This window comes from Octodon degus, unplaced genomic scaffold, assembly GCF_000260255.1.
Source record: "Octodon degus isolate 3935 unplaced genomic scaffold, OctDeg1.0 scaffold00001, whole genome shotgun sequence".
Classification (NCBI taxonomy): Eukaryota; Metazoa; Chordata; class Mammalia; order Rodentia; family Octodontidae; genus Octodon; species Octodon degus.
Window position 1 is genome coordinate 34599494 of NW_004524577.1, and position 25148 is coordinate 34624641.

A 25148-nucleotide genomic window follows, 5' to 3' on the forward strand; every position below is an offset into this window, starting at 1 on the left:
CCGCCGCGCAGCCCCGCCGCCGGTCGCCCCGCGGGCGCAGCCCAGGTCCCCGGCACACCGCCGGGCCGGGCACTATGAAGGAGCAGCCCTCATGTGCGGGCACCGGGCGCCCGAGCCTGAGCATGGCGGGGTACGGCACCATGGCCCCCCTTGAACTCGCCGGCGGGCCCGCGAAGCGCTTGAGAACTGAGCCCCCCTTTCCCTGTCTCTTCGCAGAGGAGGCCTACCAGAAACTGGCCAGCGAGACCCTGGAGGAGCTGGACTGGTGTCTGGACCAGCTAGAGACCCTGCAGACCAGGCACTCGGTCAGTGAGATGGCCTCGAACAAGGTAAGCCCTGACTGTCCTGTCCCCATCCCACACTGGGGAAATACCCAGCGATCTGGGTCACCTTTACTGCGTAGTAGCTGGTTCGCTGCCTTGGAGGGAGGTTCCTAGGTCTGTGCCTTCCTTCCCTCTTCCATTCACTGTAGATAAATCACACATTTTGCAAAAGCAACTTTGACATAGTTTGATTGAGAGGCGCCAAGACACGGGGCTGTTAAGTGACACTTTGCCTCTGCAGCAGAAATCCGGTAGGGTCAGTTGGCGGTGCGTATTTATAGGTATTCTTGGGATTCCTGGTCGGAAATAAGAGTTGCAGCGCGTCAATGAGATCTCGCGGAGGCCACCACCTACTGCCTTCAGACTCCAAAGAGTTTGCTGAACTTGGAACCTTCGCTCAGTTTCTCTAGTTCTCTGGCTGGCTTGCAAGAACCGAGCCTTTGTGTATTACGGGTCCGTGGGAACATGAATGAAGTTGGAAGGTGCATGTTGATCATTGTCTCTGTTGGCTTCAGAGCTGGAAGAGAAGCCCAGAGCCTGAGGTCATTTAGGTACCGTAGGCTTCTGCTGGGCGTGTGTGCTAAGGTGCTTCTCTTGGCAATGATGGGATCTGGGGGTGACCAGTGACTGCAGTCGGAGACAGCCTTGAAATAGCCTGGAGGCGAGGTACTGTCTTACTTTTGCTCTATTTTCTTTGCAGTTCCTGTCCTTTGTGTCTTTGCTTGTGCAAGGGAATAATCGGAATTTTGTATGTTTTTAATGGCTGCCTGAAGGGACAGGAAAGGGAGTATGATCATGTCAGAGGCAGATGGCTGAAGGATTCAGGGGTAGGGGCCGTTATGTGTGACAATAATAGTTGCCTCTAAAAGGCACTTGTTTGGGGCCACCCATTGGCAAGGTCAAGAAGGTTATGCCATTTCACTGTGCATGTGTACAGGTCTATCACTGAGTGATGCCTTTCTTCAATGCCTGAAAGCTTTCTTAAATACCTTTCTCACTTTTTTTTTTTTACCTCCTGCAGTTTTTACAAAAAATCGTTAGCACTGGCTTATCATTTCTGTTAACATTGCTTACATAGATAGCATTGTTTAAATGAAAACTTGGCCTCAAGTAAATAAAAGGAGCTCCCTTGCATCCTGCCTGCAGGTGACTAACCTGTCCATTTGCACTTTGACCCATCCTTTGACATATGTGAGATACTTGGAGTTTATTTTGTCCTTTTAGTTCATTTCTAAATTTGGCATGGTTCTTCATTAGAATGAGGAGTGATTACTTTTTTATTAGGCTCTTCCTCTATTGAGGACTATGCTTGACTCAAAGTTTCATTTTTATAAAATGTTAGTCATTTTTCATAATTTGATTTATAGTAGCAGTCGACATAGGCTGCTATCCTCGGTGTCCTAAGGACTCAGGGAAGCTGCTCTGTGGTGGGCCCAAGTTCTCAGTGGCCTGGTTGATTTTTTTGTCATCAAAGGCAGAGCGGAATCTGCAGGCATCTAAAAAAACACACACATTGGTTAATGTTTCCAAGATGATTTGACAATACTTCTTCAGCACAATGATCTTCAACTGCTATAGCTACTTGCCCTAAGTCCCTGTGCTCAGTGTGAAAATTGACGTGCACTGTAACTGGGTACTGTTCAATGACTTCACCTGTGAAGTAGTTTATCTATACTTTGGAATTAGAAACACTTCAAGTCATAGTAACGCCTTAAGATGTATCTCTTTCACAGCACCAAATAAGAGAGAAATATTATTTTTTTCTTTTAAATCTTCATTGTGTATGTAGGCTTCTAAATTCAAATTTGAGTCAGTTTACAGGGCTAGTAGGGGAACTGGGTTTATTTGGTTGAAGTGAAATAGGTAGGGTGAGAAAGCTTTTTCAGAATGTGGTCATGCTAGCTGGGTTTCTGCCTTGTGGTTGGGAGATTATTGACACTTTTGAAAATGAAGCCTAACACAGCTGAAGCTGCTGCTTAAACTTCGTGTCTAGGCCATTCATTTCTTCTTAAATTCATTCGCCTTTATTGTCTATTTTTATTTATTTATTTATTGCATTTTAGAGAAGGGTCTACAAGGTGTTCAGGGTCTCACTACTAGATCAGACTCATAGTGATCCACCTGTTTACAGCTTCCCAAGAGCCTGGAATTACAGACGTGCGCCACCACGCCCAGTCTCAATTGCTATCTCAACGTACCCCAGTGCTGGGGCCCGCACAGCAGGCCCAGGAATTGAACCCCTGGGCCCCTATGCCTGCTTGCAGGCACTTTAATCCGCTGAGCTATTTGGCCAGCCCCATTCACCTTTAAATTCGCATGATACTCACGTGGCCTTGTGTCCATGAAAAAGGATTAGCCTAGAAAGCAAAGCTCTTGATAAAGGTCATCAAGTTTCCCTTCTGCTAGAAGCAAGGGTCAAGAGCTAAGAGATGAGTTGGAACAGCTGAGAGGAGGTCTCTGCCGGTGGCCTTCCGTCTGGCCTAGGAACACACCGCTGGATTCCTGATCCAGTCCAGTTGTTGATGTCTCCACAGTATGAATGAATAAATCAGAAACATTGTTCTCTAGATATTACTGTTATTGACACTCATTCTGTCAGTGTTTTCAGTTTATTGCGTTTGGGCTTTTGAAAAATTAAGACACTTTTTCTGTTCTCGTTTCTTTTTTGTGTTTTTTTTTTTCTTTTAATTTTACTCCTAACAGATTAAAAAAATATTAAGAAGTAACAGATTGTAAACATCTTAATAATAAAAATCTAAAACAGTAGTTAAAAATGAGGCTAGAAACAGCCCGCTGCAGTTTCCGTATTGGTATTGTGGTGTACCTAGTGGTTCGCTGGTGGTGCTGAGGCCGGACAACTTATTTAAATTTTGGATAAGGCAGGGTTAGCTGAAATACATGTCGGATGCTTGTACCATCTAGGACAAGAGATTCCAGATGGCATTTAATTTGAGTGATTAAATCTACAGCATTTACCCTCATAAGCTTGAGATTTGTACAGATTTCCTTTGGAACCTCATTGGTACAACTGAGAGCAGTTTCATTGGGATCTTAAGAGCTGAGATGTGCAGACCTGAAAGTCCAATCATGGTTTTATTCCACTTGTTCCTGACTTTGTTATGTTTTTTTTTTTTTTAAAAAAATGGCTTAAACTTCTTTAGTTTTGGTCTCCTTGGCAAAATATGGGCGTAAGTTTAATGTGAAAGTTCAAAATGGTGTATAAAGTGATCAGCTAAAATGGTATGTGACAAAGATAGGCACTATACCTTGGTGACCTAGGCTTTCGGTGAAACTTTATTGATTGTCTCTTGTGCTAAAATGGGTTTTTAAATTTGTTTTTACTATTCAGATATAATTTATGATAGCCATGCCAGCCCCAACTCCAGGGTGTGCTGAGATGGCAACTGAGACTGGGCCTGGTGGTGCTTGCCTGTCATTCCAGAGCTTGGGAGGCTGAAAACAGGAGGCTCACTAGAGTCCAATCCGTGTAGTTGGACCTTGTAGGCCCTGTAGTAAATACATTAATTTATGATAGACATTTTAAGTTTCTTGAAGTATAATTCTTAGGTAACTGCTAGAACACTTTGAAATTTTAGTTAGAAGTGTAGTGTTTTCTTAAATTTTCTTCAATTTAGAATTCCAGGTAGAAAAACTAAATATATTTTGAAAAATTTTGCCATAAAACTGAAAAGACAGCCCTTATTAACCTTTGGAATATGCATAGCATCATGTGCTGGTGGGCACTTTTCTATCCTTATGTGTAGGTCTTGAAAGGCTAAGTACACTTTTAGTAAAGTACTTCTGGGTGCAGAGTAGTTTCATAGTAGTAGTTTCTTTCTGCTGTGGAAAGTGTACGAGGGTGGGAGATGAAGCTGGGGGGCACGACCACAGTCCAGACATCAGGTCTTTCAAAGACTTTAGGCCCTAGAACCCTATAATTTAATCCTTTTGTACATTTCACCAGGTCTTTGTAAGTGCAGTGAAGTTTGGAGGAGAAAACAAAGTCATTTTGAGTACTACCTAAAACCTAACATCATGAAAAAGATATATTTTGTTTCTACTCTAATTTGGGGAGCAGTTCTGAAGCTGGCATTCCTGGGAACTCTTGGCTTTCAAGCTAAAAGTCTGTCCTGAAGTTAGAAGTGCGACTCCTTCTGAGGTACTTACGGTTCTTCTGTAGGCTATTTTAGAAATATTTAGACCACCTTTGCAAATGTGATCGGGACTTCTTTGTAGAATTTCTCTCTTGCTTTTCTTTTCTTTTCTTTTTATTTTTTTTGGTACAGGGAATCAAACTCAGGACCTTAGGCTTCCCAGGCAGGCGCTGAGCTGCTGAGCTATATCCCTGGTCCTGCATTTTGTTTTGAACCAGTATCTTTGGCAATTTTCTGTTGCCTGTCAATGAAAGGTGCTTTTCTGGGTTGCTTTTGCTCCGGACCTTTCTGGCTGCTCCCCCTGCTGCTCTGTGACTGTCAGCACACGTTGTAGGAAGCGCTTCAGGTGATGCTCATCAATTGTTTTCCAGGTGGAAGGCACATGGGACACTGGTGGAAGTGGCCTAATATGACAGCACTGTACCACTGCAGAGGTGTGAGATGATTTAAAATAGCAGTAAAGGTTGAACTTCGCTAAGAAGCGTGGAAGTAACAGTTTATACAGTGAAAACAGTAAATTGCTTTAAAATATATTTGACATTTAGAAAAAGAGTTATTAAGACTTAATGCACCCAAAGCAAAGCTTTTAAGTTTTAAAAGAACATGTCTTTTGTAAGTATAGAAACTACTTAACTTATATTTTAAGTTGGTATCTTTTCTTTCATCTTGTTAATAAAGACAAAATGCTTTTTTTTTTGCTTTGAATATTAGGGAAATGTTTTCAATAAAAATTTTGTTTCACAGGAGCATCACTATGAGTCCAAGTTGTGCAGCGAGACCTTGTACAAAATACATAAAAAAATGAATTGTTTCACTGAGCAGTAAGGTCTTACTTTAAGTGAGCAAGATAGTAAAGTGTAAGCAACACCATTTCTATTGCCATCAGCTAACTTCCTGTGCCACTGTTCAGTGTCAGGAAACTGAAATAGCACTGTCCCTAACATTTAATTATCTAAAACCTCTCATTTTTATGATTAGTAAGTCAATTATTACCAGAAAAATTGCTTGTATGTTGATCTATGGGAAAATTGCAAGTTCTATTTAACAGCATTTTGAGCTGGCTTTTTAAAAAAATTTCAAAATTTGAGGTTTAGCTGTGATAAAATAACTTTTATCAATGTTACAAGAGGATAAACAAGTCTCTTTTTCCTCAAACACATAGCGAGCTAGCTGGGGAGATAGCTCAGTAGAAGAAGAGCCTGCCTGGCAAGCGCAGGGTCCTGAGTTCAATTCTCGGTATTGAAAAAAAAAAGAAAAAAGGATACACATAGTGAGCTAGTGCTTTGGTTCAATTCAGGAAGATTTCTGGAACATTCATGTAGATGGTAGCTGTGACGTAGGGTACAAATACGTAAGAGATATGAACTAAGACTCATGTCACGGTGCTCAGTTGCTCAATAAAAAATATAGTTTGATATTTTTCTTGTTCAGCCAGAGCAGCACGTAACTTGTTTTTAAAACTTTACACTGCAGGGGCTTGTTATATATAACAACTCGCTGGGTTGGTGGCCATGCCTGCAATCCCAGCACTACAGAGGTTGAGGCAGGAGGATCATTGTGAGTTCGAGACCAGCCTGGGTTACAAAGTGAGCTCAAGACCGGCCTGCAAGACCCTATCTCAAAACAAAACAAAACAATTACACACACGCACACACACACACACACACCTGACACTTCCAGTAGTTGTCACAGTTGGTCTAAGATCTTTACGGCAAACAGAAAAATGGGCAGCCCTTTATCTTAGTATTCATATTAATTTGAAAGGCATCGAAAAAGGCATTTTCTTTCATTCACCGTAGCCCTTTATATTTGCTTCAGCAACAAGCAATTCTTCTGTGTTTGTTAGGAAATTAAATTGGATTACCAGCTGTGGTCGTAATACAGTCTTAGAGAATATTGTCCGTGGTTTTTATGGCAGCTCTGCAGAATGGAAGGAAAATAGATTTTTTTTTTTTTTGTCAGCTGAACTTGTGTTTCATATTCCACCCTGTTCTCTTCCTAGCTGGTGTTTTGGGCAGTGTGCCTTCTCTGAAGCTCAGCGAGCTTTACTTCTCTGAGTAGCTTTGGGAGTGTTTGCTATATGCATGCGAACATGTTTGGTACCGAACACATACTGGGTGTTGCATGATTTATACATGCTTACCCGTCTGAGCGAATAGTTCTAGGGCCAGCCAAAGAGCTCAGCGGATTAAAATGCCTGCAAGCAAGCACAGGGGCTGGGGGTTCAATCCCCGGGCCTGCCATGCTGGCCCTGCCCCCAGGGTACACTGAGACAGCAATTGAGACTGGGCATGGTGGCGCAAGCCTGTATTCCCAGCTCTTGGGAGACTGTAAACAGGTGGATCACTATGAGACCAATCTAGTAGTGAGACCCTGAACACCTTATAGACCCTTCCTTACAATACAAAAATAAAAAAAAATTTTTAAAAGAACATAATAGTTCTAATTTCTCTTCTGTAAGAAATTATAGTCTAAGTTAGTGTTAACTCAAACTTTGTCATTTCTGCTAGTATATGTTAAAGATTTTAAAGTATTCTATTTTAAAATGTAAATATCCACCTGAATACCTTACTTTAAAAGTGATTTGCAGGATAAATCAATCATGGGTGTGAGGTTCCTTTCTAAAACAGACCGAATTTACTTTATGACCAAATGAAGAAGCACTCATGTATGGAGCACCACCAGAAAGCATTTTGCTTGTGCCCCGGGGACACTGGATGTACTTTGGACACAGTCCTCTACTTCAGCATCAACACAGTATTCCCATTTTCTTGTTAGATACGTTTGGTTTAAACAACTTTGGAGATGTCTCCCTCTACCATCAATTCAAGTGTCTCACAAAGGAGAACTGGGGCAAGTCTCCTTAGCAGAAACCTTCGGTTTGTTAGGCAGCCATTGCTCGGGTAGAATATCCTGTTAGATGTAGCGCAGCTGCCTTTAGCAGGACTACTTTTGTTAAATCCATTTGTGCCTTCTGCTGGATGTAAATCGGACCACTTTCCCTTCCGTGCTTCCGTGTTTTCCTGTAGTCTGTACTTCCCCCCGAAATGAGACCTAACTCTAAAGCATGCCATCCGGGATCAGTCCATCCTTGCCTTCCCTGCGGTTATGGAGCAGCCAAGGAAGAGAATAGAGAGTTCTGTTCCCCTGCAGGATGTTGTCCATCACCTTGGTAACGGCTAGCTATTAATTACAGCTGAATTCTATTTTTTAGTTAGGTCTTGTCATCAGGGCAACGCTGTCTGGTAAATAGCTGGTATCCTTGAGTGAAAAGGAGATAATTAGGAAAACTGAAACACAGTAGGTACTCATACGTCGTAGATAAAAGAATATCATTAGCCTTTTTTTTCATATTTTGTGGCAAGATAAGAGAGGGGAGTTGGTTGTGCTTCTGAATCCTGTCCTGCAGAGCTTCTAAAGGTGGCTTAAGGAGGTCAGCTACCCAGGAAGGCCTCTTGTGCTATTTCCTGTACACAGCTACCCTCAGTGGCTTTTACACAGCCAGTTGGCTTTGTATGGTTTTTATTCTCTGTTTCTATTTTTAGAGTTTATCTTCTGTTGGTTTGTATAATTTTACAATGTAGCCCATCAAACTGGCTTGGCTTTTTATGTGACTATCTGTGAGAGAAACCTGACAAATACCATCTCAACAGGTCGTCAGAATCAGTTCTGGGGCTGGGGATTGAACTCGGTGGTAGAATTCCTGCCTAGCAAATAGTAGGTCCTGGGCTTGGTCCTTAACACCAAAAAAATTAAAGAGCAAAAATAAAAAGATCAACTTCTACAGGGATAAGTTGTGTTAGTAGTATGTACTATATATGATCTGATTAAAATGGCACCTTGAGACTTTTTTCTTACCAAAAACATGTAACTCCAAGCTGATGAGGAAAATGTCAGGTAAATTTCAGTTGAGAGTTACTTTATTATATACTTGACCAGAGCCTCTCAAAACTGTCAAGATTATCAAAACCAAGGAAAGGGTCTGGGAGACAGCTCAGTGGCCTAAGCACCTGACTGCCATGCACAAGGTTCCAGTTCAATCCCTGCTATTTAAACAAAACAAAATAAAAATAAAAATAAAAATAAAAATAAAAAAAAACCAGGAAACTCTAAACCAGGAGAAACTTAAGGAGAAATGACAAGTGTATATAATATGACACCTGGACTGGATTCTGGAGCAGAAGAAGAACATTCATTAGATAGAAGCTAAGGAGACGTAAATATAGTATGGACTTTATGTAACAGTATCAATATTGGCTCAAGAACGTGATAATGTGCTTGAGTATTAGAAAGTGTGAACAGTAGGGGCCGCTGGCTGTGGTGAGCGTGGGAGTGCCCGAATGTTCTTCACAAGTTTTTTAAAAATCTAATACTGGACCAGGAAGATAGCTCAGTGGAATAAGTGCTTGCCTGGCAAGTGCAAGGTCCTGAGTTTGAGATCTGGGACCACCAAAAAAGAAAATTTAATACTATGCTAAAACAGGGAATTTTTTGATGCCCATGTGGAATGCTCCCTCCTCTTGAAAGCTGATTTTGTCCTGTCTTCCCCTAGCCTTCCCTTTTCTTAGATACAGCGCATCTTCCTCTTTTGACTTTCAAAGAATTCTGTGTATGGCCTTCTTAGAATAGCAGTTTGCTTCTGTCTTAGTCTTCAGAGGAGGCTGTCTACACTGCTCTTAGGCCAGAGCCAGTGAGTGTCGAGGTAACATTTTGTAGGCAGTCTCATAAGTTGGTACATAGGAATGTGAGGCTGGTTAGTATAAATTCCATTTCTTGCCTTGGATGGAGAGAGTTGGAGCATTATAAGTCCTCCTTTTAAAGAAAGTGCTGCTTCTTCATTGATAGGAGTCCTGAGTATTTCTCCCTTAAGAATCTGAGTTCTGCTTGGATATTCATCTTCCAGAAATTTTATCACAACATATGCTAGATTAGCCTCATTTAAAATTAAGAGTCTGTAGTCCACAGGCAAAAACATAAAAGCCATAGAGTCTTAAACTCTCCTCGTTTATACTTATGTTAGTAGTACCATTGGATTAGTTTGAAAATGGCCTCTCTGAATGCGCTCTGCTGGCCTGGGAAGGCGGGGCATGCCTCTGGCTTGTGGCCCCAAGCGAGCCCCGTGGAGCTTCGCCCAGCGTGTGCTTGTGTTCTCGGTAGCGTCTCAGGCCTGCTGCACCATAATCCCCATGGTGGCAGCCTCTGGCTCTTGTTCCTGGCAGGTTGTGTGCCGTGCAGACATAGACACCATAATAGGAAACACCTCCGCCTGTCGTAAACAGCTCTGGAGAGTAGAAAGGACAGGAATGACGGCCGTGAGTGCATAGCAGCCAGGCCAAGAGGCAGCTGCCATGTTGGAATCAGTTCAGGCCAATGTGTGCCTTCCCCATTTCAGAAGATAACGGGCCGATTTCACGGCCGCTCTCTCTGTGCAGTCATGTTTTTGTTGCTATGTTTCTGTTTTAGACAACTATGAATAAGTATATATTTAAAGAAATACTCTTTGAAGTGTTTTGGGAGGATTTATCCAAGTGTTTTATTTTTCTCTTCTGAATTTTATCTGATCATTACAATCCAAACTCATTAAAGAAGGTTCAGTACAGTAGGAAATCAAAGAGAGGGGGAAAAAGAAACACACAAGATCATGTATCTTTTTTAAAGAACTATAAATTATACAGAATTATACAGAATGACAAAGAAAGTAACATTTCTAGTAAGGTGAGTTTTTTATGCATTTATGTCAATTCTGTTTTAGAAAAGAAATACTTTTTTGAGTAAGAAAGATTCTGTCTTACTTGCTGATTTTTTTTTAGGTGTTTCAGGATATTTAAAATGAAGTACCATTTTAACAGTGGACCTCATAGCAAAAACTTGGGAAAAAAACAGACTCCCAATTTGAAAGGGCTTTTCTAGTTTTGGACAAAAAGATAGGTGATTTAAAGAGATAGAGGTGTCATTTCATTATTTGTGGAAAAGCTCCATTTGAGAAAAGAGATTAAAGACTGCCAGCAGTTAAAAAACTGCTTTGGTTAAAGCAATATTAAAAAATTAAGGGGTCAGGGAGATGGCTCAGTGGAATAAGCGCTCCCCTGGCAAGCGCAAGGGCCTGAGTTCAATTCCCGGTTCCGAAAAAAAAAAAAAAAAAATTAAGACAAGTTTTGGAAAACTTTGAGAGTTTTTCTCATTGTCTTTCATAGATAAGGTGTTCAGTGAATATTTGCTGACTAGTTTGTGTTGTATTTTTTTAAACTAAGGACCTATCCTTTTTTTTTTTTTTTTTTTTCCAGCTGTTCAGGTCTCAGCAATGTGCTGTGATAAGAATGAAACCAATAAGTTTGTTTTATTTCCTCCTGGAAGATAACGTTTGAGTCAAAAATCTTCATTTTTTTCCCCTAGAATTAATTATAGAAGAATAAGGAAAAGTGATACCCTGTGCAGAGATGGTGTACCTTTTGGAACTTTCAGTGATACCAAATAGCAGGCCGCAGCGCGTGTGCCGTAGGTTTGCTGCCAACTGCCCTAGAATAATTTCTAATTTCTAAAGTAAAGCAACGAAAGCCTACACAGAAGAAAAGGCAAAACAGACTGAGCTTATATTATTACAGACTGAATCGGACTAGATGAAAGAAATGTATTTGCAAAGTTAAATTCACTGGAAAACTTAACTCCTTTTGCATTATTTGGTACATATAAACAATCTGACTACAACTGATCAGCAAACTCCAGTAGGTATCCTACCTTCTACTGTAAGGCATGATTTCATAGGTTTTCTCATACTTCAAACCCTAAATTTCTAATTTAGTCTTGGAAACAATTACATCAAATGGCAAAAGAACTTTTCCCATTTTGAAAGATCAAACTCCAAGGCTCAGATAGACTTGATTCTTATAGGTGTAAAAATGATGATTTTTTTCCATGTAGCATTGGAACAGAGTAGAAAAAAATAGAAGAATAAGTATTGGTTTTCGGATTATATTTGGACGATAAAGCCGTGTTGTAACAAATTACCTACTGAGTGCTGGATTCCAAAATAGCGAGAGTAGTTTCAGCGGAATCTGACCGCTGACGGTGAACCCTGTGGTCTGTCTTTCTCTCCCTTTACTCGTGTTGGATGGGAGCAGAGCCCGGCTGGCCGCAGCTCCAGCAGAGCACAGTGGTGGAGAAGCGCTCAGGGAGTCCATTCTGGTGGGAGATGGTTCTCAGGGCGCTGATGTCAATAGAGAATAATGGAGTCTGTGGGAGAAGGAGGCCGCATGACCGAAGAAGGTATGAGCTGCCGTCCTGGCAGAAAACTCAGTGATGGGAAGGGCACAAGCAAACAGAGATGGTACAGAGTATGTTCAAGGAAGGTATAAGCATGTTTAGAATTTTTAAAATAGCCCATCCTGTGATGTAGCCCTGAAGTCTCTCGTCCTCGTGGGAATGTCACCAGCTTAGTGGGTTCTCGTGATGTTTGTCAGAAGAATCAGACAGAGACACCTGTCCTCATGCCCAGGCGCTACGGGGGAAGTGGGAGCATAGGAGCCCAAGTTGACCCAACCCAAACTGAAGGGGCACAGCTCTTGTGTCTGTGGAGTGGAGGACCCAGCCTTGGTGTTGCCAGGCGGGGCTCTACCTGCACCTGCGCTCTGCCTCTGTGCCTCTTCATGGATGTGTCTGATTGCCTCACAGGACACATCTCTTTACCATGCTGACGAAACAAAGATGCCTTGCTACCTGCTAGGTGCCCCTGACAATCTGCGCAAGTCCTACCTGGGATTTGGAGCCAGGCAGGTCACTCCTGTCCCTCAGTGGTGTGGTTTTAATGATCTTGGTATTTTGTTCTGTTGTTTTCTTGGTTCTGGCTTCTCGAGAGCTCAGTCTTTGACATCTTCTGAAGCCTGAGCTGACTTCCTGTCCCTTGGTTTATTATCTTAATTTTATAGCTTCAAAAAATCTAGTATACTTTTTAATTCTCAGTGCCTTGTTATGTCTGTTAATCCTTTCTGATTTGAGGGCTAGACTAGACAGCTGTCTTGGGGGCAGAGTGGGAAGGGAAGATGGACTCATGAACAGGGTGAGGGAGGAAGACTGGAGAAAAGGAGGAGAGAAAGAACATTGTAGGCAGTGGTGAGGAAGGGGACGGGTGGGAGAAGGTGGAATGCATGTTCTACACCCTAGTGTCGGCGCTCCCCTTGGCTGGGCAAAACTGGCCACCTGAAGTTCCAACCGTCCTTCTACCTCAGAATTTGCATGGTGAGATCCCTCTGTCAGGGACCCTTGGGGCAGCACTGAAGGAAAAAAGAAACTGGACCAGTCAGCCAGGGAGTATGAGTATGTGAGGGGACCATGGTCTGCTGTACTGGGGGAGGGGCAGAGGCACCTGTGGAGAGGAGATTTAGGGGGCTAGTGTGCTTCCCAGAGCGCCAGTCTCACTTAGCACCTATAGCTGGAATCTACTCTCTTACCTGCAGCCCCTTTGAGTCCCAACCAGTAGCAGCAGGGATAGGTTGCAGAAGTCAAATGCTAATTATTCCTGGGGAGCCTCTTGCCTGGGGGTGGGGAATAGGACCACAGATGCAGGTTGCCCAGATGAAAGCAGTTAGTGTCCAAATAAGCGCAGGCTAGTTTCCCCTGGCGTATTGTAACTTATTTTTAGTGCTAAAAGTGTAAAATGGAACACAACAGACAGTGGAAAAGGTGAACTTTTTCCATTCTGCTCTAAATATCCTAAATTTGGATAAGCTTTACAACTCCTCTTCTGAAAACAAATCTACCACACACGAGTTCTGACGTGGGATAATAAAATTACTTCGGTTTCGCTGAGTTCTATTTTATCTGTAAATCATGACTCACATAATCTACCTCACAGGGCTGTCATGAAAATTAAATGAAAGCTTATGTCAAGGATGTAGTGTACTACGCACACGTGGTAGGCACTGCAGCCTATCTTTAGCAGGGATGAGGACTAGAACTATTTTTAAACTTAAAGGTCAGCATTATATGCTGCCATATAGGTAACCCAATGCAGTGGGGGCTTGAATCAACAGGTCTAGGAGAAAGCTTACGGAGCGCGCCTTTGAAATCCTAATACCTAGTCACCATGATTTATGGGACCTTCCTAGCTTGCCAGTATGGTGCTCACTGAGCTTGTTTACCACACTTTAGCTGGGTTACCTAGCACCCTATGATAGCGTATTTTTACTGTCACTCTCAATGACTTCTTAATTAGGATTACTCTGAAAGAATAAATATATCAAGGCAGCTACAATACAGATGTGTTAGGACTTGAGGGTCCCGTGTAGATCTTCATACCACTGGCTAAAACTTGGTCCTTAGGCTTTGCTTTTTCCCAGCCCTCCACATCCTTGTTCTGGTTCTGTGAAACATCCATTTGTGTCAAGATAGTAAGAGTCTCTTCCAAGTGCAAGTAGAAAGAAGAGGGAACGTAGACTCTTTAGTCCTTTCACACATCAGGAATTGCAAGCGAGCTGAAAGCAGAGTGGATGAGATGACCTGGGATCTACAGCCAGAACCATAATGAGCTTTCCAGTAGACACAGTCAACGAGAGTAGAAAGCCTACTGGTGTAGTTATTATAAGGGTTGAAATGCGTCACTGCGCAGGTCGCTTTTTCCACTCACTCTCCGGCATACTAGAAAGCAGCCAGACTTGGTTTCACTTAGTAACTTATTTTTTAAATTCCCAAAGTCCTTGGAGATGTGTGAGACCATCGTGTTCACCTTGTTTTACAGATGAGGGCTCAAGGAGCAGGAGAGCTCATGTTATTCAGAACAAACGAGTCCCGCATTAATTTGCCACAGCTTTATCTTGTGAATGTCAAATGAGACACAGAATTCTAATTCCAGTCTTTATTGTGAATATCATTTTTGAACACTATGTTTAATTTGTGTCTTTGTTATAGGCACTCGATCCCCATCATTCTCTAGATCAGACCCCACTTTCATATGGGAAATAAGTCATCAGGAGCTTTTGGTTTTGGTTGTACTTTTGACTGTGGACAGACACGGTCCAATATTTAAGCCTTCAGGAAGGATTTGTGTTTCAGCCTGTTTATTGAAGGACATTCTGCTGTTCTGACTTTCTTCAAAGTGAACTGAGATTTTTCTATATGAGTATATAAGTAGACACATAGATAGATGGATACACAGAACAGACATACCACTAAGAAGTGTAGCTCAACACGCAAAACTTTTGTGTGCTGCCATGGACAGTGTGGTACTTCATGGTGTTCATGTCCCGGAGAGAAATTCAGAGTGCACTCAGCACCCCGTACTGAAACGACTGGGAAACATCAGACACATATCTTTTGCAGATGGGAAGGAGACAGAGATGGCAAGAGGGAAGAGGAGGGGTCTAAAGAAATCAGATATGTTGCTTGCATGTACTAGATCTCCAGATGAACACTGTCATGTAATGCAGACAAGTACTAGTAAAAGAAAAAAAATAAATGAAAGAAAAAAAATTATGCTTGAATGTTGAGGAGTCATACAGGTTGCCAGGAAGTGACAGTGTGGATTCCGGGTTCTGGAGGAGGCTGGGCAGGGTGGGGCCTCTTGCCAATTGAGGTTTATGTTCTGGAGAATGGAAGGTTTTTGGGATTCTGCAAGTGTGAGCCTTTCTGGAACAGAGAATCCAATTATAGGACCAGAGGAAAGTGTGATAAATGTAGACTGGGCTACAATGCAGACTGCCTTCATTGCCACTGGAAGCCACGTGCAATGATCTTATCAATTCTGAAGAGCCTTTGCTCTTGATTATAAGGAAAACATCAATGCCGTGCTACTAGAAGGTTGAATCTGGAGGTGCTGTTGCAGTGTGGATTGCATCGAGGGGAAATAGTTACAGCAAGAAGAATCCATGGGAAAGTTAGGCTCTGAAGGGACAGAGACCTGAAATTGAATAAAAAGGAATAGAAAGGAAAACAGTTGCATGGGCAAGGGAGATTGGATAAAGAGTATTTGGTGGGGGAGGCCTGCAATAATGGGAGAATATGAAATTCTAAACTCAAATGACAAGATAATGGTGGAAAAGTCATCAGAAGTGACTTTGGATTGTGGATTGTTAGACAATATCACAGTTAAATTTTTAGTTATGAAATTACTATGGGTTTACCTAGAAATGCCCTGTAGACCCGCAACCATCAAGATTGGATACATGGTAAGAGGCGGCTTTTACTAGGGTGTTGCCCGCAGGGCGTTAATAGCTCAGGCCGTAAGGCTCATCTGCAAAATGACAATGTGTAATAACTGGACTCATTGAATAAATGAGATATCCGCAGAGTACTCAGCATACGGCAGACAATAAATTTTAGCGTTGGTTACTTTTTGCTGTGAGTTTTGGGGAAAGATAGTGCTGTGAATTATCAGGACTAGTGTTCTGGAGGTTATCAAAGCTGTGTGCTTGCCATGTTCTCTTTGCATCCTAAATGGAAGTTCGTGTGTTTAAACTTATATACTTGCTTGCTGAGCTGTAGGGGAAGCTGACAGCCCAAGCTATCATTGTTTATATTCAATTGTGGATCACTGTAGGCATGTAGTGTTTTCATTTTATAAATAGTTGAAGATCTTAACTACTCCTCTGCTCGTTACAACTAACATGACACAATTCCTGAGCTGTGCTTCTATTTGCCGCATCGAGAATCTAATCACTTGTTGATGAGATCGGGCACTTTCAGGCTATTACAGCTATAGACTCAAATCAATTTGAAAGGGTTTTAAAAGAGTGTCTTTTGACAAACGATATTAGCTCAGTGTACTAATCTACGTTCACCTGATGTGGAACAAACACAACAGTGGAAGAAATCCAGGATGGGCAAACGGTTACTTATGGAGAGTTGTAGTAGTCATCTGGGCTTGTTGGGTCAGTGCCTTCAGAAACAATTGGCTCAGGGACTGGAGAAATAGCTCAGGGGCATAAGCACTTCCCTGGCAAGCATGAGGTGCTGAGTTCGATCCCCAGTACTGGGGGGAGGGGGGACCCGCCCCTTAGCTCAGTTCTTTAAGTGGCTGCTTCAACAAAGCAGTCAGGCTCAGGTTGCTGTGGTTTGATCCCCACAACTCAAGCCAGCCAAACCTGCCCTGAAGGCATTCGGAGCAAAAAAAAAAAAAAAAAAGAATAGCTCAGTGGATTAATGTGCCTGCAAGCAGGTACAGAGGGCGAGGTTCAATCCTGCCTCAGGGTGAGCTGAGACAGCCATTGAGACTGGACATGGTGGCACAAGCCTGTAATCCCAGCTCTTGGGAGGCTGTGAATAGGTGGATAACTACAAGTCCAATCTGGTAGTGAGACCCTGAACCACCCTATAGACAAAAAAAAAAAAAAAAAAAAGACAAAAAAAAAAAAAAAAAAAGAGAGAGAGAAAAAAATGGCGTATTGTGCTTGAGATCTCCAGAAGCATTCTCCTCTGCTATCAGTGCTTTTAATAGTTTTAGACCAGCTCTGGGGAACCTGTTAGAGCTTTCAGTAGTAATGGACAGCCAGCTGCAGCATGCCTGCCTTAGCACCACTACTGCCTTACGTGAACCACGGGTGATGTCAGACCACTGGGTAGCTGTCACTGCAGGAATCATTAAATTGTTTTCCTGCCGGGCATGATGGCACACTCCTGTAATCCTAGGACTCAAGAGGCTGCAGATGGAAGACCACTGTGAGTTCGAGGCTGGCCTGGACTACATAGTGAAACCTTGTCACAAAACAAAAAGGGGTGTTCATTATAACAAGCTTCAGTGTTTCTGCTGATCGTATACATAGTATGGTAAACTTCTGGCATGTGATTCATCCACTCCGCTGGGTCTCCCTTCTTAGTTTGAGTCTCTGTGTGGATTGGAGTCCTTGCGTAACATGCTACTCAATCCAGTGCTCCAGGAGGCAGGGCTAAGACTTTCAATCTCATGAAAGAACTGAAGGCATTGAAGCTCTGTGCCGTTGTCTGTCCTCTCATTCTTAGACTCTGCTATTGAGTCACTGTTGCAAAAGGAAAAGGTCTCATTTTTACAGTATTGTTGTGTTCTGCCTTCAGTTAGCTTTTATTTCTAAAATGTTTAAATATGACAGAAGTCTCTCATAAAAATATTGCCACTCTGTGTGCTGGATTATAGTTTTGGTTGTATTATGTGGTCTTCATTGAACAGTTGCTTTTCTTTCTTCTTTTTTGTTTCTTCAAATTTTCAGTTTTATGTATTTGGTACAGAGTCTTACTACATAGCTTGGACGCACAGTGATCCTCCTGGTTTCAGCCTCCCTAAGCTGAGATTACAGGCATGCATGACCACACCCAGTCTTGGTGGCCAGGTGACCAGCTCCGCATGCCTGGGGCAAGGCTGGCACAGCATGCGGTACTGGGGATCAAACCCAGGTCCTTGCACTTGCCTAGGCAGGTGCTTAGACCACTGAGCTATCTTTGCGGCCCCTGCTTTGCATTTCATATTTCTAATCTCTACGAAGAAGGGATTTAAAAACTAGATTGCACTTGCCCTTTCTTCTAAAGTATCCTAAAATGTGTTGGAAATTTTTAGTGGGAGTGGTCTATCCTAAGATAATGTCTTTGGAGTATTTGAAAATGACCACGTAGTCAGAACACATTTTTCTAACAGCATTCTTTATCCAGAACTTAGAAGAACTCAAGGGAAATAAGTCAGAGGTCCTTTCACAGTTTAAGATCATATGCATACACCATCTCTTTGCATATGTATTTAGTACAAGGTCTACAGGGTTTACAGGGTCTCATTACATAAATCAGACTTGGAGTGATCCTCCTGTTTTCAGCCTCCCAAGCGCTGGAATTACAGGTGCACGCCACCACTCCCAGCCTCAGTGGCTATCTCAGTGCGCCCTAGGGGTGGGGCCAGCAAGGCACACTGGGCATTGAACCCTGGCCCCTGCTCCTGCCTAAGCAGGCTCTTTAGTCCGCTGAGCTATCTGGCCGGTCCCCTTCACGTATTTAAATGCTCCTGCATTTGCCTGAGGACTCTTCTCTTCTTGCCTTCCTTCAAAGCATGCCTCCCGTCTCCCCATCTCAGCATGTGGCACCAACATCCATCCACAGCTGACATCCATTGGGCCAGCAGTTCCATAGTTGAGTCCCCCTATTGCTTCGCTTCCGGCATGATGATGTCTTGTCAGCTCTTCTACCTCCTTTTGTCACTTGACAGTCCTCTAAAGAAACAGCTTTCCAAGCCTGTACATCACGTCCTGTTTCAAATGTACACCCAATCATGGCGCTCCCGCTCAGAACACTCCAGCGCATCCTCACACACTCCAGGAGGCTGAGGAGGCCGCAATCCTGTCCTCACCTATCTCTAGTCTCATTCTTGGCCTCGTCTTCTCCAGGACTGGTTGTGTTCCTTCAGCCCTTTCTCAAAGTGTTCAGCCTCATGTTTTCCCTTCTTTTTAATTTTAACTTCTATGTAAAAACATAAAATAATACACAAGAGTATGGTATGGTATGTTGTTTCCATACATGTATACATCATATAATGTATAAATCAGGTTAGACATTTCTGTCTCTGTTACTATCATTTTTTAATGGTGGACACATTCAGGACACTTTCAGCTTTCTGAATTAAACAATCCCTTAATTCTTAAGCCCTTTTTAATTTTATTAGTATATGTAGTTTACAGTTATCTTGGGGAGTAGATTCATGCACCTAATGGAGGGGCTTTTGTTTTTGTTTTGGTATCAGGTATTGAACTTAGGACCTTGTGCTTGCCAGCCAGGCACTTAGGCTGCTGAGCTGTAGCCCTGGTTCCCTAGAGGCTGTTGTTAACTCAGTGTTATCTGCAGCTACCCCACTGCACAGCAGGACTGCCTATTTCTGTCCAACTCTGACTTAGGGTCACTTGACCTACCTTTCCGTTTCTCCCCCCTTTTTAGTCTCCCTAGGCTCTGGTCACCAACATTGTACTCTAATGTCCATGAGACCTTCATCTCTTTATATCCCAGATGAATTAAACTTTGTAGTGCTTGTCTCTCTGTGCCTGCTTGATTTCATTAAAACTCTACAGTTGCGTGCATGTTGCTGCAGATTCCATTCTTTTGTATGGTACAGTAGTATTCCATGATGTGCATGTTGTACATTTTCTTTATCCATCAGTGATGGACACTTAGTGGCTTCTGCAGTTTAACAATTGCCAACAGTGCCGCAGCAGTGGGTTCTTTCTGGTTATTTGGGTCTCTTCTCAGATATGGCCCACTCAGGGCAGCTTTCATAAGTACTTAATTTTACAGCTCACTGTTACTTGCCACTTCTTTAATTCCCAGTGTTTATCACTCTTTTTGTCTGTTTCTTTATTGTCTTTTGGCCTCAGAAGTCCAACCGATGGAGAAGCAGGGAACTGTCAGTCTTACTCCGTGCCCCATGCTGGCACATAGAGCTGTTTAATAAATACCTGATGAATGGAAAATTAAATAGCCACCCTAAAAACACCCTTCTGTCTGGTACTATTTAAAGCCCTTTACTTTCTACAAGAATTTTCTGTGAAACTCTAGCACTTGGTTTTTATTTCTTAATAATGTCAAGAGTTCAGTGGTAAAATAAATTTGGGAAATGTTATGGTAAACAAAATAAAATAAGGCTTATATATTACAGTTCCTGGCAAAACCTTAACGATGCTAATGTACACAATGCCCAAAGGTTAGCACTATGTCAGAGGTTTATTTGACAGTGGAAGCTGTGTTGCGCCGGAGGGCTACTCTGCAGTGCATTCTGGGAAGTGCTGCCTTAGACTAAAACGCACCCTAATAGGAGGAAGTGAGTCATATACTGACTCTATGGGGGCAACTTTATGCCGCTTATAAAGGAAGCAGTCTGACAGGCAAGGACTAGAAAAATAAAACCTATTAAACTATGGCAAAATGAATATACCTGCTGAGACTATTCAGATCTGTGCAAAAAGCGATATGCTCACTTCAGTGTAATTTTTTGTCTTGAGTAGCCGGCACAACACTTGGCCTAGACTTGTACACTAAAATTTCTTGTCTGTTCAATGAGGAAAAATTAACCGCAGCCTGGGATTACCATTTATAAGTGATTTGTGTATCCTCAAACTCTGCTGGATTTATTAGTTCTAACAGATTTTCATTGGTGGGGCCTTCCAGGGTTCCTATATATAACATTATGTCATATTCAAACGGGGACCTTATGTCCTCCTCCATGCAAAGTTGGATGCCTTTTATTTCTTTCTCTTGCTCACGTAGCACTCTGGCTGAGCCTTTATGCAGTTTGTTGGGTAAAACTGGTACAGCTGGGTATCCCTGTACTGGTCCAAATCTTAGAGGAAAATCTTAAATTTTTTTCCCATTCAGTGTGATATTGATTGTAGGGTTGTCACTATGGTCTTTATGATATTGAAGTACAATAAGTCATTTCTAAGCCTAATTTATTGAGAGCTTTTTTTTATTATGAAGGGATGTGGAATTTTATTGAATGCTGTTTCTGTATCTATTGAGATGGGTGTATGGGTTTTGGCCTTCATTTTCTTTATGTGAACTATCTTTCATGTTCATTGATTTATGTGAGCTGGTCCTGTATTTCTTGTGGTAAATCTTACTCGACCATGGTGTGTTGTATGTGTGCAGAATGTCTTCCTTTGATTTTCTAGTTTTTGGCGAGGAGTTTTGCATCCATTTGCATCAGGGGTATTGGTCTGTAGTTTCCTTTTGCGTTGCATGGTCAACTGACTTGAGTTGTGGGGTTTTGCTGGCCTTGGACAAGGAGTTGAAAAGAGTTTCCACCTTTACAGTCTTTTGAAACTGTTTGCAAAGTGTCTAGCAGATATTAGTATGGCCCAAGATAAAGGTTGGGATTCATTATTTTGTGAATAAATGTCTTAATTGCTCAAACATTTGTTGGAAGGAATATTTTTCTTTTTCTCTTTTGTTTTTAATTATGTATGTACGTATTTGGTACAGGTTGTCGCTGTGCAAATCAGGTGCATAGTGATCCTCCTGTCTCAGCCTTCCCAGTGCTGGGATTTCAGGCGTGCACCGCCATGCCTGGTTTCAGTGGCCGGTACAACCCCGGGGCTGGCAGGCATGCGGTACTGGGGATTGAACCCACGTGTTTGTGCTTGCCAAGTAGGTGCTTAGACCACTGAGCTATCTCCCTAGCCCTATTGTTTCTTTTTTGAATTACAGTTCAGAGTTTCACATAAAATAACCCTAAGATACACATACCAAAACTCTGCATCTAAAATCCGTATAAAGTATGGATTTCTAGCAGTAAGCCTATATGAACTTGTTCCCATTACTGCAGAAGACAAGTGTCCTAAGTTGTTTCACAAAGCATACCACTGCATACACAATGAAAACTTCACAGTGATTATCGTGGTCCTCATAAGCATGGAATATCGATGTTAACTCAGCTCCGCTCTTATGAACTGGGGATCATAATTTCTTCCATGTATAACAGGATTTCATACGAGATGATTTATGTGGAGGCTTTGTTTCTGTGAAGCGTGTGTGTCCAATGACTGACTTGATAACTCTGCAGCGTAACAAAGGTTCTAGGAGATTACGTGATGGCGGTGGCCTGGCGAGACTGAGGGAACGCGTAGAGAAGTCTGCGTGTGTGTGGACTCAAGCCGTGGCAGCAGTTAGAGTGCTGTGCTGACCTCCGGTAGGGGCCATGCAGAAGAGAAGCGTGACCGCAACTAGCAGATCCATCTTCTGTCATCTCATCCTCCAGGGACTGCTCAGAAAAATAAAGTTCCTTTTACTATACTAGATTTTCTCAATAAATGTTGCAGGTGTTTCCTATTTGAAATAAACCATTTTTAGAGAATGAGTTTTAGGTTTTTCACATGATTACATGATTTTTACACATCCACCTAGGATTGGTCTTAATCTCAAATCTCCATGACACTGCAAGAGACATTTTTATTTTCTGAGATGTGATCACTTAATGCTTAATTTTATCTCTTCTCCTTTTTAATTTCTTTCTTTTTTTAAAGCTAATTTTGCATGCTTATATCTGGTAATCCGAACAACTGATTTGAAGACAACATTATGCAATACAACAGACATTGTCAAATTTGTTATTTGCTTAGTGAAATTCTATATCATTTCTAATTATTATTTTTTTTTTACTATTTTATATTCTCTTTAAAATCTAAAAGAACAGAGCAGTTTTAAATCAGATGTAGATTCTTTATCACTAGAGGGCAGTAAACTCAAATAGATGCAGGGGGCTTACTTGCTTTGAGGTGATTTTTTTTCTTTTCTGGTATTAGCATTAAGCAAAGGAAGTGAAATTTTTGTAATGTGAAAATAGATCTAAAGTTATGACATTAATCATATAAATCTTAATGGGTTGTATGTGAATTCTAGATTATTTGCTGCCTCTCGTGTATTGTAAGGTATTTGGAAAGAGACAGAGTGAGCGTTTCTAGTGCTGCAGGCTTTCTGTAGCTATTGGATGTAGTGTCTGAGGTTGTAGTAGTGTCTGAGGTTGTAGTAGTGTCTGGATGTAGTGTACTCTTTCCTCAGAATTATTCCAGGAGTGGTTAGCAATCAGATATGCAAGTGTTAAAATGCAGAGTAGTGGATGTATGAGCGCCTACTTCATAAAGCTCTGCTTCTTGACTGATAACAACCACAACTGTCATTCTAGGTAGAAAAGTGGTATTGGATAAAATATTTATTAATGGATTACTGGATAAATATTTTTGAGTGATTTAAGTCCTATAGAAAACACTACTAAGAAGGCAACCACGCTTAGACCGGGGAAGTACACGAGGTAATATATTTATTTTTAAGTCATATTTCTTACATATTTCAAGCACAATAGTGAAATGTACAGTTTAGAACCGATTATGTTTATAGAGTTTTTCATGAACTAGGCTTAACATAGAACAAAACCTGGAATGCTGTTTTTTATTAACACATACTAAGATCAGAGAGCAGTGGGCTTCAGTGCACTACCTCCATGTCTGCGTACGTTGTGAGCTGGTCATTCTGCCTCAGCCAGCACCCTTCCCAGTCGGGGTGATCACTATTCTACTTTCAGGTCAACAGCTTTTAGTTTCCACATGTGGGAGAGAACATGGAGTACTGGCCATTGTGCTTCTGGCTTGTGCAATCCTGATTTTTGGCAATTGGAAGTACTCTGAAGCCAGATGGTCAGCGTTCAAGCCTGGGCTCTGCTACTCCACTGGCTTCATGACCTTGAGCTCGGCACTTGTCCACTGTGGGCCTCAGTTTCCTCATGTTTTAGCTTTTAATTCTCTATGTAGGGCCGGCCAAATAGCTCAGTGGATTAAAGCACCTGTACGCAGGCGCAGGGGCCAGGGGTTTGATCCCTGGGCCTCCCTGCCCCTGGGGTAATTGAGACAGCATTTGAGACTGGGAGTGGTGGCACACACCTGTAATCCCAGCACTTGGGAGGCTATAAACAGGCAGATCACTATGAGTCCGATTTAGTAGTAAGACCCTGAGCACCCTGTAGGCCCTCCCCTAAAATGTAGAAAGAAAAAATTCTCTATGCAAACATGTGTCTTCTCTGCTTTGACAAAGTCAACAATGAACAGCATGTATGAATGTGTCACGGATTTGATTCCATCAGCAGAATTTTAAGTATCCTAAAATGTCCTAAAATAGTTGGACAGATTATTGATTGCTTGAGATATCTAGTAAGAACTAAGAAAAAGAGAACTAGAAGATGAATGCATACAGAGAGTCTCAGGAGGACTATTAGGAAAAGACAAAAAGTAAACTGAATGCTAAGGAAAATTATTTTTGCTGTTTCCATTCTCTCATTCAGTATATATACGTGAAGTCATTTGGGCATTTGAGAGCTGCACACGACAACTAGGATCTTTGAGCCCCAGCTGGCTGCTCCACCTCAGGCTGTGTTGTCAGGGCTCTGTGGCCCTCAGTTCCTCTCGAGCATGGTGTTTTCTCTTGTCTGTGTGGTAGACCATCAGTGACTTTCTTGTGGTGCACACCACGTGCAAGCATGACTCCCAACAGGTAGGGCTGCCTACCGCTGGGGACCTGGTCCCTGACTTCCCCATTGATAGGATCTGCCCTGTCCAGAAATCTGATCGTAGTGATGGTATCTATAGTTTTTTAATCCAAATACCGTAGAGTCTGCTACCCCTAAATCCACGCCGATTGTCCTCGTGTTTCCGTCAGCCTAATTAGATGACAAGCTATCAGAGAGTGAAGAACAGAGATGGGGCAGCGTCTGTGTGTGCCTCTCAGTCTTGTCATCTTTGGGGTAAGTTGTCAGTGGTTAAGAATGCAGAGTTGGGTAGGGATTTGTGCTTGCCATCCCAGCATTCTGGGAGACAGAGGCAAGAAGGATACAAAGTTTAAGCCCAGCTTGAACAATCTAGTAAGATCCCATCTCGAAATTTAAAAAATAATAAAAAGACTGGACCTATAACTCAGTGCAAGTACCCTGTGTTCAATCCCCAGTCTTCCTCCCCACCCACCCCCCAAAATTCATCTTTTTACCTAAAAGTACAGATACTGCCTAGTAGGATATTGCAAATACCAGAAATGAAGCAAATAAAGGTCTTAGGGCATAGTCTAATAAATTCTGTAACTTCAGTTACTTCACTAAAATTGACAGACATCAAGTATGACAGTAAGAATTGCATCATGCTGGCCCCACTGAAATTTCCCCTCTGGATTTGCTGGACTCCGCAGATTGCTCCTGCCTTCGCAATGG

General features: G+C 42.2%; 1 protein-coding gene across 12 annotated transcripts in view; it reads left to right on the forward strand.

Annotated features, from left to right (window-relative positions):
• The window catches only part of Pde4d (phosphodiesterase 4D), a 1527171-nt gene that overhangs the window by 1464774 nt on the left and 37249 nt on the right, over positions 1–25148 (forward strand). For 9 of the 12 annotated variants that reach the window (XM_004623069.2, XM_004623068.3, XM_004623070.2 and 6 more), the window contains one exon: positions 217–329. In XM_004623069.2, the coding sequence (XP_004623126.1) occupies positions 217–329 (113 nt within the window). Of the gene's footprint in view, positions 1–11; positions 131–216; positions 330–554; positions 875–913; positions 990–25148 lie in introns of those variants that run through there. The other 3 variants (XM_004623076.2, XM_023708293.1, XM_023708309.1) reach the window with 3 other exon arrangements.